This window comes from Hyperoodon ampullatus (genome assembly GCF_949752795.1).
Source record: "Hyperoodon ampullatus genome assembly, chromosome: 8".
Lineage (NCBI taxonomy): Eukaryota > Metazoa > Chordata > Mammalia > Artiodactyla > Ziphiidae > Hyperoodon > Hyperoodon ampullatus.
The window spans coordinates 6,977,213-6,992,464 of NC_136921.1; the positions used below are offsets into that span (position 1 = coordinate 6,977,213).

The 15,252-nt window shown below is 54.2% G+C and overlaps 1 protein-coding gene across 2 annotated transcripts in view; it reads right to left on the minus strand.

Annotated features, from left to right (window-relative positions):
* Window positions 1-4,824: 4,824 nt before the first annotated feature.
* The window catches only part of DGKD (diacylglycerol kinase delta), a gene marked incomplete at its 5' end in the record, with an annotated part of 109,385 nt that continues 98,957 nt past the window's right edge, over window positions 4,825-15,252 (minus strand). The window contains 4 exons of one of the 2 annotated variants that reach the window (XM_079709610.1): window positions 4,825-5,043; window positions 5,797-5,927; window positions 7,016-7,133; window positions 14,256-14,375. In XM_079709610.1, the coding sequence (XP_079565736.1) occupies window positions 4,954-5,043; window positions 5,797-5,927; window positions 7,016-7,133; window positions 14,256-14,375 (459 nt within the window). In that variant the 3' untranslated portion in view covers window positions 4,825-4,953. Of the gene's footprint in view, window positions 5,044-5,796; window positions 5,928-6,943; window positions 7,134-14,255; window positions 14,376-15,252 lie in introns of both variants that reach the window. The other variant, XM_079709609.1, reaches the window with a different exon arrangement.

Below are 15,252 nucleotides of genomic sequence, written 5' to 3' on the forward strand. Positions count from 1 at the left end.
AACACTAATGTTCTAAGTGGAAAGCCTTGCTTCTGAGAGGCCAGCGGCCTTGCTGGGCATCACCTACCACGACAGGCAGGGGTCAAGGTGCTGCGCGGTGTCCACGGTGAGCGGCCGGGGCCTCGGGTGGTCTCTACTTGTCGGCTTGCTCCCCCCTCCTTCCTTCCTTCCTCCCTTCCAGTTCAGGGATGCAGTGGGGCTCCAGGGAGAGAGCTGTAAGAGTTTGTTAAAGAAAAAATAAACTTCAATTTGTAACCTCCCGTCTCTGTGCGCTGACTGCTTCATGTTCTGGCCTTTTTCCCAAATGAACTTCAGATGCTAAGTCGCTGGGGTTTATGTTTAGAAATACCACTTCAGTACTGCTGTAGAAATAACAGAACTGTGTTTTGGTTTTAAATAAACTCAGACTCGTGGGAATAATTGTATTTGAAGAAACTGGAAGTGGTCTGGTTCTCTTTTCCTTCTAGGAAAATAGAACTGGCAGGGGTGCTTGTGTTACAGAAAACATATTTACTCAACTGTGACACTTTCCTGGCAAAAAGGGGAGGCGGGGCCCAAGAAGTCCCTGATAACCCAGAATCCTGGCTCGGAGAGGTTAGCTTCCCTCTGAGACAGACTTGGCTGTGAAGGGCCGAGTCCTGGGCCCCTCAGCCCGGCTGGACGGGAGACGCGGCAGCCGCGCCTTCCGTGCTCAGTCCTGCCCCATCAGTAAAAGACATGACCAATCACCGTGGGTGTGTGTGTGTTCTGGGAAGGCACCACACTGCAGAGAGGAGGGTGAAGCCATGACAGCGACACACAAGCTAGTTAAAGGAAGAGACGTCTCCAGCGCCCACCAGGGGCCCGATGCCTGCATCCTGGCTCAGGCTGCCTTGAGCGGACCTGACGCGCCCACAGCTTCTCCCCCCGGGGAGAAGGTGGCTCTAGTCCCGGGGTGGGGGGGCACCTTCCTATCAGCAGCCTCAACTCCCACAGCCCAGGGGCCGGGCCCTTGGGCCCACCGGCTCCTGCCCACAGCCTGGGGTCTGGGTTGGGCCCAACGGATGGAGCGCCTCACGGTTCGGCCAGCAGCAGCTCAATGACAAATGATTCGACTTGGAACCAGCGTACCGAGGGGGTGGGGACCACGATACAACGGCTCTTCTGGAAGTCGAGGCCACCCCAACGGTCACGGCCTCCACGGTGACGGGCGCTGCACAACCGCCCTGCCTGGCGCCGCGGAGGCCCGCCCGGCCCCGGGGGTGCGCCTGGCGGCGGCCATGCCAGGGCGCTTCCCTCCCGTGCGCACACGTCCTGGAGACCTGGGACCACAGGCAATTTTGTTCTCAGCGTGGGGCCCAGCTGGTAACATGACTTCCCGGAAAGCACAGCTCAGCAGGCTTTTTGGTCAATCTGCTTCCATCCACGGTGCGAGCGAGAAAGCCTTCAGGTCCCTAGCTGGCGGGTTTTCCTCTGCGAGTTTTACAACCTGCTTATTAGGCTTTTATGATCAAAACTGGCAACAGACGCCGCTCCGAGGCCGGCACCTGGGCTGGGCGGCCAGCGCGGTCACAGTTGCCATCCCAGTGTGAGAGGGACCACAGGCTCCCAGGCCAGGATGCCTGCGTGTGACTGAGGCCGTTCCCTCACCTGTCAGAGTGGGCTGGGGTGGGTGTCAGACCTGGGACACAGGACCAGCATGGCCCTCGAGGTGTGATCTCCGGTACCCAACTGCCCCGTGACTCCCGTCCCTGCCACGTGCTGCTGGGACAAGTTGTGAACCTCTCTGAGCCTGTGTCCTCATCTGTAAAATGCAGATACCCACCTCATAGGATTGCTGAGGAACACAGGTGAGCTAGGATGTGTGAAGTCCTGAAGCCAGCACCTGACATAAAATAACAGAAATGTGTTAGGCCAGCAGCATTGTGATCAGCCATCACTTGCATAGCCCCATTCCCTCTGCACCCACCGGTTTAGTCAAGAGTGTGTGATACAGTTCTAGACAATGAGACATTAGGGGAGGTGAGTGGAAGCCAGACTTTCTGAAATGTTTCCTTTTACCTTAAAAAGAGACGCAGGAGCTTCCCTGGTGGCGCAGTGGTTGAGAGTCCGCCTGCCGAGGCAGGGGACACGGGTTCGTGCCCCGGTCCGGGAAGATCCCACATGCCGTGGAGCGGCTGGGCCTATGAGCCACGGCCGCTGAGCCTGCGCGTCCGGAGCCTGTGCTCCGCAATGGGAGAGGCCACAACAGTGAGAGGCCCGCGTACCGCAAAAAAAAAAAAATTAAAAAGAGACGCAGAAGAGACAACCCTCGTATACACCCACACCTTAGCCTGGACATGGTCACGTTTGGATGTGATCCCTGGAATAGTGGCAGTTATCTTGTAAGCAGGAGGCCTGATCCTGGATGGCCAGGTGGGGGGAGCACGCACACCAGGACAAAAACGGGGCTCTACTAAGCATAGGAGGAGAGAGGAGAAAGCTGCTGGGGAGGCAACCTACACATCCAAAGCCCACACAGCCCTATGGTACCCTGCCAGCCTGGTTTTCGACTCTGTGATCCCAGCCCCCATCCCTCACCCCAGGAAACTGGGGGATGATTAAAGTGACCTTGAGCTTGGAGAGGCAGCTCCCTTGTAATAAAGGTGCTATGATTAAACAGCCGTAAGTAGGGAAGCTCCGGTTTGCAGTTACACGTGAAAGACTTAGGAGGTTAGAATATTAGCTAAAATGACCCAGCCCTCAGTAGGTTGGGCTGAAGCTGCACGTGATTAAGCCTGAGAACCTTGGTGCTACCTGGCCCCAAGGTTGCTGAATTTTTTTTTTTTTTTTTTTTTTTTTTTTTTTGCTGTACGTGGGCCTCTCACTGTTGTGGCCCCTCCCGCTGCGGAGCACAGGCTCCGGACGCGCAGGCTCAACGGCCACGGCCCACGGGCCCAACCGCTCCGCGGCACGTGGGATCCTCCCAGACCGGGGCACGAACCCGTGTCCCCTGCATCGGCAGGCGGACTCCCAACCACTGCGCCACCAGGGAAGCCCGGTTGCTGAATTTTTAATTCAACAGATCCTAGAACCTACACCCTAAATAATACAATGGCATTCATCCCACTTTGCTTTTCAGCCACCGCCAATTCAACCTGTTTTTAGAGCAGCTGAAAAACGTAATTCTGAACCCAGTTCGAGAAGATTTGGGGCAACGACATCTTACGTCCAAGCGCAAGGAATGGTAACAAGAAACCCGACAGTGAAAGATCAAAACCAGGCTTGTTTTATTTATACACAGAACGTATTTACAACCCCAGATGTGGATATGTACATAGCGATACAGGAGGCGTTTGCTTCCACGGTGGGCGCTGTATAAATTAAGATCATAAATATGGGGGAAGCCCCACCAGAGGGCACAAAACCTTTTCTCCAAGACTCCAGGGATCCCTCCTCCCTCCCTCTACACTGACAGGACCGTGAGACCCCAGGGGCCCCCGAGGGACAGCCATCCAGCAGCACGGCGGGGGCCCGGAGGGCAGCCCCACGCGCAGCAACACGCACCACAACGCGCGTGGGACACCGCCCCAAAGACGCGGCCTCGCGCAACGCTTGCGTTTATCCCACTCGCTCTCACTCACTACCCTCAGAAAGTGGTTTCACGTAAACAGTGTCGCTCTAATCACTGACGACGTTACCTTTAAACACCACGCTTGACCTAAACCTAAGGCTTTCCCACGGGAGGGCGCTGAGGGCCGCGGTGGCCCCCGAGCACCGGCCACCAAGCCCCGCGTGCGCCCTCCTCCGCCGAGTCCCCGCCTGTGCGTCGGCCCTGAGGGCCTCAGAGCCCGGGGTGCCCCCCGCCCGAAGCAACAGAGCAGAGGGCGTCTGGCACCGCGGGCCGGGCCAGCCTGTTCTACTTTGAAACCCAGGGACTTGCGGCGACTGGGTTTCCTCCACCTCCCTCCACCCGCGGCGGCTCTGATGGGCGGGAACCTCGGGGCGGAAGAGAGTGACACACTACCTCCGAGGCGCAGGCGGCTGAGCGCACGTGCAGAGCGCGGCCACCCCGTCCGCGGGGACAAGCTGGCCTGGGGCAGGGCCTCGGCCGAGCTCAGCGCAGGGAGGCCCGCCAGTGGGAGCCCCCGCCGGCCGGAGGCAGCGGCCGACTGCGCGGCGGGCGGGGAGCCGGCAGAGCGTGTGCGAAGCGAGCGGCAGGTCAGTGCTGCTCCGCCGCGCGCCCCATGGGCCCCTCGGGACGACAGCGCCCCCGCTCCCGGGCCCCTCGGGACGGCGGCACACAGCCCCCGGGAGGCGGAAGGGGAGAAAAGGGCCAAGTCCCAGGCGGTGAGGACCGGGGTGCCGCCGGGGACGGTCCCGGCTCAGCTTCCTCCCCGCGGAGGGACGCCGACCTGGCCGCTCGAGACGAGAAGTCGCCCCGGGGTGAGAAACTCTGGGCGGCCCCTGACGCCCCGGCAGCCCGGGAAGCCTCCTCCACACAGAAAACACGGACCAGCCTCTGTCCGCGGGGAGACGACAGGCCAGGCGTCCTGGGCACAGAGGGGACCCCGCGCCCGCAGCCCAGGGACCGAGGGGCCGAGACGGACGGGGCGCGAGCTCGTCAGCCCCGGACCGTAACTACCATCTGCTCGGCCTAAGGGGGACCCAGCGTCGCCTTCGTGTCAGACGGAACCGGCGGGACGGAAGGCAGCCAGGCCGCGCCCACACCAGGGCACTCAGACGCGTGGGGACACAGCGCGGGCCGGAGGGGGCGGGAGACAGTGCCCCGCGCTGCGCCGCTGAGGGCGCGCGGAGGAGCCCGGGCCCCGGACGGGGCGGAGGCGGCATCGGCTGGAAGGTAGCTGTGTTGCGGGTCGGGACCCGGGGCCCGGGCCGCCGGGCCGGGTCGGAGCGGCGGGAGTAGCACCATGAGCGGCGCCGAGCCGGCTCAGTCGCGGGAGGCGCGGGGGACGCAGGCCCAGAGGGCGGAGGCTAGGCCTCGGCGGCAGGGGTGCTGCGGCTCAGCTCCTTGATGCCACACAGGATCCTCTTCATGTGGCCCACCTTGGTCACGCCGAGGTCCTGCAAGGAGAGGACAGCGCTCAGGCCCCGGCGCGCCGCCGCCCGCGTCCGAACGCGAGTGAGGGTGAAAGCGACAACGGGGGACGCAGCCGGAGACGATGCCCGAAACCAGCAGCCCGCGGCCGCCCGCCACGTCCCGGTCCCTGACGGGAGTCATCAAGGGCACACGGAGCAAGACACAGACGAGCGAGGCAGAAGAAAAATCAAAGGGAGCTACCCTTACTGGGTAGCTCGGCGGCCTCTCAGCCTCTCGGGGCGGGACGCGAGAGCGCCAGGCTCCGGGAGCCCCGGGTCAGGGCGCCCCACGTCCTCCCGTCCTCCCGTCCTCCCGAGGGCAGGGAGACAGGCGAGCAGGGCCACTGGGGGAGCCAGAAAGCGGCCAACTGGGGAAGGAACCCCGTCCGCTGGGTCCCCTTCACCCGATGGCCGTCATCACAGAGAACGCTTCAGCTTGACTAGCGGAGGGCTGCATTCCCCAAAGGGTTTTTAGCGCTAACATGGCTCACTGTCCAGTTAGGCTAAGAGAGCGAGGCTCCCCACGGGGTCTGCTCGGGCTTTGGCCGCAGCAGGTGAGACATCACGTCTGGGAGCCGCCGCGCATCACCCCCAGGTCGTCACCCCGGGTCGCGCACAAAGGCCTGAGAAGAACGGTGAGGAGACTGCTGACGCTGGGACGCGGCCAGGTCAGAGGGTGGGGACAGGGGGGCCGCGGGGAGCGCAGGTGCGCCTTCCCAGGAGATGCTGTGGAAGTACCTTGAGGTCCCTGCGCTCCAGGTGCAGGAGCTCTGAGCCCCGGATGTCGTGCCGCATGAAGATGTCCTTATACTCACAGAGACTGAGGTGCTCCAGCCAGGCAGCAACCTCCTCTGTGCCCCAGAGGTGAACTGTCGGAGACGGAAAAGCACGAGTGCAATGAGTGCCCAGAGCCCAGCGCGAAGCAGGCGGCGGCCCGCGCCCGAGACACCCCAGCAAGCGGCACCCGAGACGCCCCAGCAAGCAGGCGCCCGAGACGCCCCAGCAAGCAGGCGCCCGAGACACCCCAGCGGCAGGCACCCACCACCCAGCCCCAGGTGCCGCCCCAGGCTGTGCAGAAAGAGGAGGGGAGCTGCCCGCCCTCGAGCTGCCGCAGAAGCTGGTGTCTGTTCCTGCCAGGTCACTGGCAGCCTTCTGTCCCAGGAGGGACACATGGGTCTGACTGCGGCTGAGGTCAGCTTCCCTCTCCCTTCTAGAGGGGTCCATTTCACTTCCAGCCCACAGCAGGAAGGGAAACATACGCAGAGATTCCATGGAGTCAGAGCCACCATCATTCAAAGAAACCCAATTTTTGGACAAACATGCGAAGAAGAAAAATCAAAGGGAGCTACCCTTACTGGCAGCAAATGCCACCCCCAAATCCAGGCTTGGGGCTGCCCAGCACCTGAGAGCCTGGGGGCAGCTGTGCTCAGGGCCGACACTTTGAATGGAGATTCTAAAGCCCCAGTTGACTGACCCAGAGGAGAAACATCCTGTAGTGCCATTTTCTATTGATTTCACGGCCCAGGGCCACTGGCAGCCCAGGTTCCCGGCGCAGGGGCCTTGATCAATGAACTGATTAATGGGGGACGAGCAGCCCCGCAGAGGAAGCAGGCACAGGGGGCCAATGTGTGGCTGGAGTGTGAGCTGTGTCTCTGTCTTGTCACCTCTGCTGTCTCCTCCCCACCTTGTGCCCCAATCTAGCGCAGGCAGGCGGCTCGGTGGCCTGTCACCCCGAATCTGCACCGGGAGCAAGTTCAGGGCAGGGCGTGACACCGGTGAGCCTCCCACGTGGAGCGGGAAAGCCGGGGTGCGGTTCTGTAGCCACAGACGAGTCGGCGCAGGGCGTGACCGGAGGCCGTGGCCCCGGGACAATGGGGCCGAGCACCAGGCCAGGGAAAAAGCAGAGCCTGGGCCCCGCACAGCCCGGGCGGCCAGGAGAACAGCAGAGGGCAGGTACCCGGGGCTCCCAGGCTGCTGCGAGCTTCTCTGTTCTTGTTATTCTTCTCCTTCTTAAACTTGGTCACCAGGCGGAATTTACCGCTGCGGCTGCGCTTGGAAAGATCCAGCATCACGTTCTGTGTGGCAAACGAGAAACGGTGAGTCAGACCCCGGTTCACCAAGACCTCAGCCACCCCTCGACCAGACAGGCACGGAGCTAGGAAGACACGTCGTTCCTGATACTCTTATTCCCGGGCTTTTCCTTGACTTTTAGTCCTGTATTTATTGCTGATTTTTTAATGCCTTTAAAAAGCAGTTTCACAGTGATAAGTATCTATTTTCATATTCTTTTTTTTTTCATTTTATAGTGTTTATTTCTCACGTGACTAGAAAGCTCTCTCTATTATTATTTAAATATCAGGACCATTATATCAAGATTGGCAAGTTATTAGCCACTCTTCCAGCATGGGCAGGCTTTGACTATCAGCATCACGAGTATCTTTCTAAATAAAGCTTTTCCTGCACTTTGCACTGTTTCCTTGCGATCTGCTCCCTGAGGCAGAATCAAGGAGGGAAGGGAGTCAGAGGGACACGGGGACTGGGTCCCTGCTCGGTGGCCACCTCCCCACAGAGCAGTCCAGGGCACGGCGGAGCCATCGCTACCCCTTCCCCACGGGTCTGTGGACCTTCTCTGCTGATTCTCACAGAAGCTAGGGCAGGGGTCTCCGCCAGTAAAGCATTTTGTGCACACACAAACAGGTACCTGTTCTGATAATGTGTATAAACCTATTCACAAATAAAGAAAGCGTAATTTCCTTATTTTTCAGGTGTGCCACTTTCTTCCTGGCCCCGCCGGCCTGGATTCTGCCCCTGGGCCCTGTCTACCTACATCCCCACAGCGACCGGCACAGTTAGGACTGCGCAGCTTTATGACACACTTTCAGATCTGACGGGGACATCAGGTCACACTGAAAAAACTCCATCGGCATTTTCACTGGGATTGCACCCAACCTAGAGCCTGGAAATACTAAGCATCTCCACACCCAGACTGTCGTGACCCTGCATCTTCATCACGCCCCTGCACGGTCATCTTCGTGGAAAGAGACCTCTTACAATGACATTTTCTAGTCAATGACTGTGAGTACTGAAGAAACTTGTTTTCACAGAAGTCTTATTCTTGGCAAAACCATCAAGCGCCCATTCTCGCACAGCTGCTCCACGCAAGAACTCCAGCTCCCGGGCGGTCAGCCCAGTCACGGGCTCTCTGGCCCCAAGACGAGCCGCCCCTCACTCCTCAGCGCCACCCGCAGGAGGGGCGGCCACGTGTGAGGCAGGTCCTCTCCAGAATCCACACAAAATCCGATTCCTGACTCTACAATTTCTTTCTTCAATGCAAACATGAGCTTTACATTTACTTCTAACTTTTTCAATATGCATATTTTCTTCCACTGGTAAGACGAGGAGACTAGTAGAATGTGGCTGATTATCGAGCTGTTATCTTATTTAACCTCCTCCGGCCTTTTAAAAGCAGATTTCAGACATCAAATTACTCCACCCATAAGCACTTCAGTATGCAACTCTAAGAATACTCTTTTGAAAACATATTCATGGCACCATCATCACTCCTGATACCACTAACAAGAAGTCATTTGGCTCTCATGAATCCATTTGTATCGGATCTCCCCGACTGCTCCAAAGGTTTATCCTCACAGCTGGATATGTGTGGGTAAACATCTGGAGCAAACCTTTGAATCAGGACCCTGACGGGGTTCACAGGGGACACCCAGCTCTTGTGGCTCAGTCTCTCCCCCTCGGGGCCACCTGTAGAGACCTGCCGTCTGCCCTGCAGGACAACTCGTGCTCTGGCTCTGACGGGCGTCTCCCTGCCTCCCCACTCCCCGTGTGGTCCAGAGCTGCTGATTCCATCAATCTCGTGTCCCCAGGGACGCAAAATGGCGCTTTAATCCTATACGCTCCAGCTAGAATTCTGTTATAAAGAACTTCTTTCATCAACTATTTGATTTAAAGAAATAACTTCAAGGGATCTACTGATAATACTGAAGTCTGGAATCCAACGTGCTGGTTTTTTAAAAATGAAATGTTTAAAGTTCTGGAGATCTGTTTCCTAACAATGTGCATATACTCAACACTACTTGAACTATACACTTAAAAATGACAAAGATGGGGCTTCCCTGGTGGCGCAGTGGTTGAGAGTCCGCCTGCCGATGCAGGGGACGTGCGTTCGTGCCCCGGTCTGGGAAGATCCCACATGCCGCGGAGCGGCTGGGCCCGTAAGCCATGGCCGCTGAGCCTGCGCGTCCGGAGCCTGTGCTCCGCAACGGGAGACGCCACAACAGTGAGAGGCCCACGTACAGCAACAAAAAAAAAAAAAAAAATGACAAAGATGGTAAATTGTGTTTTTCTACCACAATTTAAAAAAATGAACTGGGACAATGTCCATCTTTTTCCAGCTTTGACATTTTCTTATATACGGAAATTACATATTCCTTGACATTTTCCCTTTGGAAGTAAAATTTATTTTTTCAAGTTGTTCTGTGACTTTTAAAATATCTTGAAATTTCAATTTGTGTAATTTAAATTTTTTCTGAAAAATCAAGTTTCATCAAGATTGTAAGATTCACTGTCATTTCTTTGTATATGCTGTAACTTGATTAATGCCCATATCTGTTGTTATAGCCCCTTATCATTTTGTTCATTCCCCCCCCCCGCCGCCAATTACATCTGCCAGAGGAGACGTTTTTTTTTTTTACTTTCAAAGAATCAGCTCAAAGACCTATCACTTCTTTTCCTTTCAAATAAGTGATTTTCCTATTTTTATGCCAGTAGAAATACGGTGCCTCCCCCTCCAAGGTTCCCTTTGCCCTTCACACTTTACCTCCTCCTGCTGCCTTGCATGGGGATGAGCCGGAGTCCCAGAGGGTGGCAGCACTGAGCTGGAAGGCACCAGCGGAGTTGGCTGGAGAAACCAGGAGCCCAGGAGCCAGCGTGGTTTTCCCTTCACTCCCGGGGCCCCTGGCCCTCGGTTGGTTTCTGGCCTCAGGCCCCATCGGGTGAATGCCTGTAGTAACACCTCCCCGGCTGGCTCCAGAGGGTTTCTGGTGTTTCAACTACACCTCAGGTGCCATCGGTACTATTCCCCACCTACTACTGCAAGAACGAACACCTGCTCTGTCTCAGCAGCCCACATCTAGGGACCCTGGAAACCAGGGCCACTCTAGACGTGGCTTAGGGGGTTCATCAGGCAGCATTCAGGTCAGCCATCCAGGGAGGACTCGTGGTGCTCTGTGTTTGTTTCCATGGTGGCTGCATGGCATTTGGTGATAGTTGTTCTGCAAACACTTTTAGGCTTAAAGCTTTAGAGCCACACAATCCCTGTGACATGGGCTTTTACTCCTAAGACCTGACAGTCCCAAATAAACTGAGGTGCTTGGTCACCCTGCAACTGGGCACCAGGCTGTGAGCCTCCCACCGCAGCAGCTGCTACCCTGCCCGTGAACTGAAGAAAATCCTTGCCCTCCCTGTCTTCACTGAAGAATCTGCATGGAGGCAGAAGCTACCCACCTGCGCAGGGCAGCGCACTGGGAGCACAGGGGCCATGGTTTACAGCTGGCACAATTTCTGTTCTGAGTTAGTATCTGAGGTTTCCTTGTGGCCTAGAGCTGTGCTGCTCAAACTATCCCTGGAAAAGAACCAGCGTTAAAAATTCCCGTTCCATAGTGGACTGGTACTTAAATGAAAGAAAGTAAAACAAATTACTAGAAAAATGAAACCCCCAAAAGGCATACAAAATACAAACCTCAGTTTTTTTATTGGGACTTCCCTGGTGGCGCAGTGGTTAAGAATCCGCCCGCCAACGCAGGGGACACAGGTTCGAGCCCTGGTCCGGGAAGATCCCACGTGCCGCGGAGCAACTACACTCGTGTGCCACAACTACTGAGCCTGCGCTCTAGAGCCCATGAGCCACAACTACTGAGCCCGCGTGCCACAACTACTGAAGCCCGCGCGTGCCTAGAGCCTGTGCTCCACAACAAGCCACCCCGATGAGAAGCCCGCGCACCGCAACAAAGAGCAGCCCCCGCTCGCTGCAACCAGAGAAAGCCCAAGTGCAGCAACAAAGATGCAACGTGGCCAAAAATAAATGAATAAATAAATAAATTTATTTTAAAAAATTTATTATTTTCAACATAAATAAAGTTTCCCTCTCAAGTGCTTCAAAGTTTCTAAACGCTTCCTCTCAATTTCTACAACGATAACAAAGAGTTTCATACCATCAGTAGTAGTCCCAGTTTAGAAAATGATCAGATTTTCTAACGTCCTATGGGCAACAGAAAAGAAAGCATTTTCCCTCTTTGCAGAGTATAAAATTCTCTCTATAGAGAAGCATGATATAGACTTGTATATATATTCTACATATACGCATTCTATCAACTTGCTTTGTTCAGATGTTGTGACCGTTTGTTTTACGTGATTAATCACGGACTGATAGGGATAGCTCACACTACAAAATTGGGTTTCTGACACTTCCTATCATTTCAAGAAGTTGTAGCTTTACATATTTTATGCATGTAAATTAAGATTAAAATTTTGGGGGTCATCACTAAAAGAACAGACAGAAGAGTACATATTTCCAGACTAGTAGAGGGGACAAACAGAATTGTGTGGGAAGGAGAGACTCATCAATCAAAAAGGAGAAACGAAAAGAAACAAAAAAATGGGACAGAAAGCACAAAATATGGTAAAAATATATCTAAATATCATAATCATAATAAATATAAATAGACTGAACTCTCCAATCAAAACAGAGTACTATACCAAATAAAACCCCAAAATTTAGCAATGCTATTTATAAGAGCGACACTCCAAATAAAGCGTGAAAGTGAAAGTATGAAAAAGTATGAAAAAGAATATACCAAACAAGTGGACTTGAAAACAAAGAGAGTTAACAAAGGTCTTTATATATAATGATGAAACTTGTATGCATCCAATAACATAACCTCAAAATACATATAGCAAATATACACAAAACCGCAAGGATAAACTGAGACATCTACATTCACGGTTAGAGAGTTCAACAGTAACTGACAGATCAAGAAGACACAAAAATAGGGGGCCTCCCTGGTGGCGCAGTGGTTGAGAGTCCGCCTGCCGATGCAGGGGATACGGGTTCGTGCCCCGGTCTGGGAGGATCCCATATGCCGCGGAGCGGCTGGGCCCGTGAGCCATGGCTGCTGAGCCTGCGCATCCGGAGCCTGTGCTCCGCAACGGGAGAGGCCACAACAGTGAGAGGCCCGCGTACCACAAAAAAAAAAAAAAAAAAAAAAAAAAAAAAAAAAAAAAAAAGAAGACACAAAAATAAAAAACAAAGTAAGGACTTAATGACGTAAATAATTACAACTGGATATAAGGTACGTTTATAAAAACTGACCACCTTTTGGGCCATAAAGTAAGTTTCAACAGCTTTCAAAGGCCTGGTAACATACAAACAACTGCCTTTGAACACAGTGAAATTAAGTTAAAAATCAATAACAAAAAACTTATCAGAAAAATATCTCACATATTGGGAAATACATACTTTAAGTCATTTAAATGTTATATTAGGACAAGATTTTATCATTATTATAACCATCATAAGTTTATCTCAGAATTATACAATATATAGTATAATGATATGGTTATTATCTTTTACCAATATAAAGTGATCCTCTATCATTTACTGCCTTAGGTATGCAATTCTATTTTTACATTGTTACTTTGGATTTTTTATTGTGCTTTCTTGAAATTGTTTTAATCTTTCTGGGTCACAATTTTTTATTGAGGGTATGGAAGAGAAAACTGGGCTCCTGTGACTAGTATTTGGTTAGATTTCTTTTTTTTTTTCCTAACACAATCTAAGAATAATTTGCTTTTAAGAGGAGCAGTTATATTATTTTCTATTTTCTTATTTTTATGCTGTTAGCTCCATCTTTACTACTTCTTTTATTTTCTTTTACGATACAGACTACATTTTGCTTGTGTCTTTTGTGGTGATTCAAAAAGACATACACCTTTTCAATTTTACTAAAAGCTACCTTTAAAACTGACTCTACCTTTCTCTAATTATCGAAGTCAAGAACTTTCATTAACCTTCCTCCACCGTAAGAGGAGGGACCTTATGTGCCCTCACTCCCAGCCATGTCCTCTTCCCTGTCTCCCCACTGCACTGTCTGCACTTCACAGGCTCTGACAACATAATCTGGAATCACGGGCCTAGGTTACTGCTACATTTGTTGAATATCTTACGTATTATTATTATTGTAGTAATTTTCTTTAAATGAAATTTTTATAACTAACTACAAATTTTGATGAGCTTGGCCGGGCCCTCTGAACCAAAATGTCCTCATTCTTCAGTTGTTGAGTTTTGTTTCTTGGCTGGAAGGCCTCTGAGCCAGTTTTCCAGGCAGGGGTCACATCTATCAACAAACGCCTGCATGTTCAAGAAGAGCTCTGGACTGCCGGCCCCGTCCCCTCGCCCTATTGCTGCCCACGGGTCCTGACAACGAGCCGGCAGCAGGGGCACCTAATGTGTCTAGCAGTTCTTTACCTGGTGAACTCTTCTCCCGGCCCACCTCTGTTCCACCCCTGAGAGGAAGGCCACCTAGGGTTTGCCCCTCTCCAGGTGCTGCCCGCAAAAACCAACCACCCAACACCAAGAGCCTCTCCAGGGCCTTCTTCCTGCCTCTCCTGCTTCAGGAGACACTACCCCCAGGGCGCACATGCCCGGGGTCCCATCTGTTGTCCCAGCTATAAGACCCGCGCAAGCTGGGGTCTCTAAATACGCACAACAGAAAAGCGTGACTGTGAGTTGAACACAGCAACTCTGCCCCTGTCAACAACAAACTCCCAAGAAGTTGCTGTTTAGCCAACCGATGTGCCTCCACACTGGGGGCAAATAGTGGGGCTGGGCTCAGCCTTCTTTCCACCTATGTCCTGGACAGCACCGCAGTTCTGTTGCCGAGGGCAACTTGTGCCCCAGTCACCAAGGGTCATTCTTAAGAGCAATTCCCAATTCCTTCCTACCTGCCGAAGTTCATCTCTGTGCCTTCAAGGCATCTTAAAAGAGAAGCGTGGGAGGCCAGATCAGGGGCTGCAGGACCAACATCATCTTAATCCCGAAGCTGCACAGAGCACGTGAGTTCAGGCACTGAAGGTTGTGCCGCTGTGTCCGGGGACACCGCGCTGAAGCCCTGTGACCCACATACCTCTTCATCACCAGGCTCCATGGGCTGGCACAGCCAGGGCGTGTCCGCCAGCTTCCTGAGCTGCTGGTCCATCTCGACGAGGGCAGCCGTGAGCCGTTCCTTCTGAGGGGGATCCAACTGCTGCTCCAGGCAGGGAGGGAAGAGACACAGCTGGTTACCGGCAGGGAGGAGCTGGGGCCGTGGCAGAGCCCCACGTAGACGGGAGGTCTGCCCCAGGGGCTGGGCTGCTCTCAGAGAGTTTTCTAAAAACTTGCAAGGAAACTGAGTCCCAGAACGCCACTTAAGGGCCAGACTCAGAACCTCCCCTCGTAAGTAGTGTCGGGTGAGAGAATTAAACTCTCCTCTCGTAAATGATGGGGCAGGCCCAGCTTGTCTCAAATCGCATCAGCATGGCTGACAGGTCACCTGCTCTGGTTTCCTCGGGACCCTCTCTCGGAAGCGGGGGAGCAGCCCGCCTGCACCAGAGCGCAGGAAGCATGGTGGGGCCGTGGAGGCAGCAGCTGGAACGTGTCAGGACAGTGCGGTATTTTGGAATGAGAGCAGAGAGTGTGGAACTGGACTCTTAGGGCGGTTCTCCAGTGACTTCGCCTCCTTGACCTCCCACCTCCTCGTTTTTTAAAACAAGGAGGTTGGCCAGGCGCTCTCTCGGGTCTGCCCTACGCTAGCTTCTGCGATTCAGTCCAACTCCAGCCGCACGCCTCTGCAGGGCTGACTCATCAGCCAGGCTGCAGGGCTGAGTGAGGAAGGCGGCCGGGGGAAAAGGCCGGCCAGCCTGGCCGCGGCGGTGGCCGCACACCTGGGGGGCCTGGGGCAGAGCGCCGTCTACAACACAGGAGGTCCCGGACACCCTGGAGATGACGTGGCGAGATGTGGCCAGAGGGTTTGAGCATCACCACACCGTCAGCTCAGATGGCCTCTGAGGCCCCTCCGACAGGGGGCCTAGAATTCTCAAGGCCGGGGATCCTGGGCTGAGGCGGGCTGCCCTCTGTGCGCACAG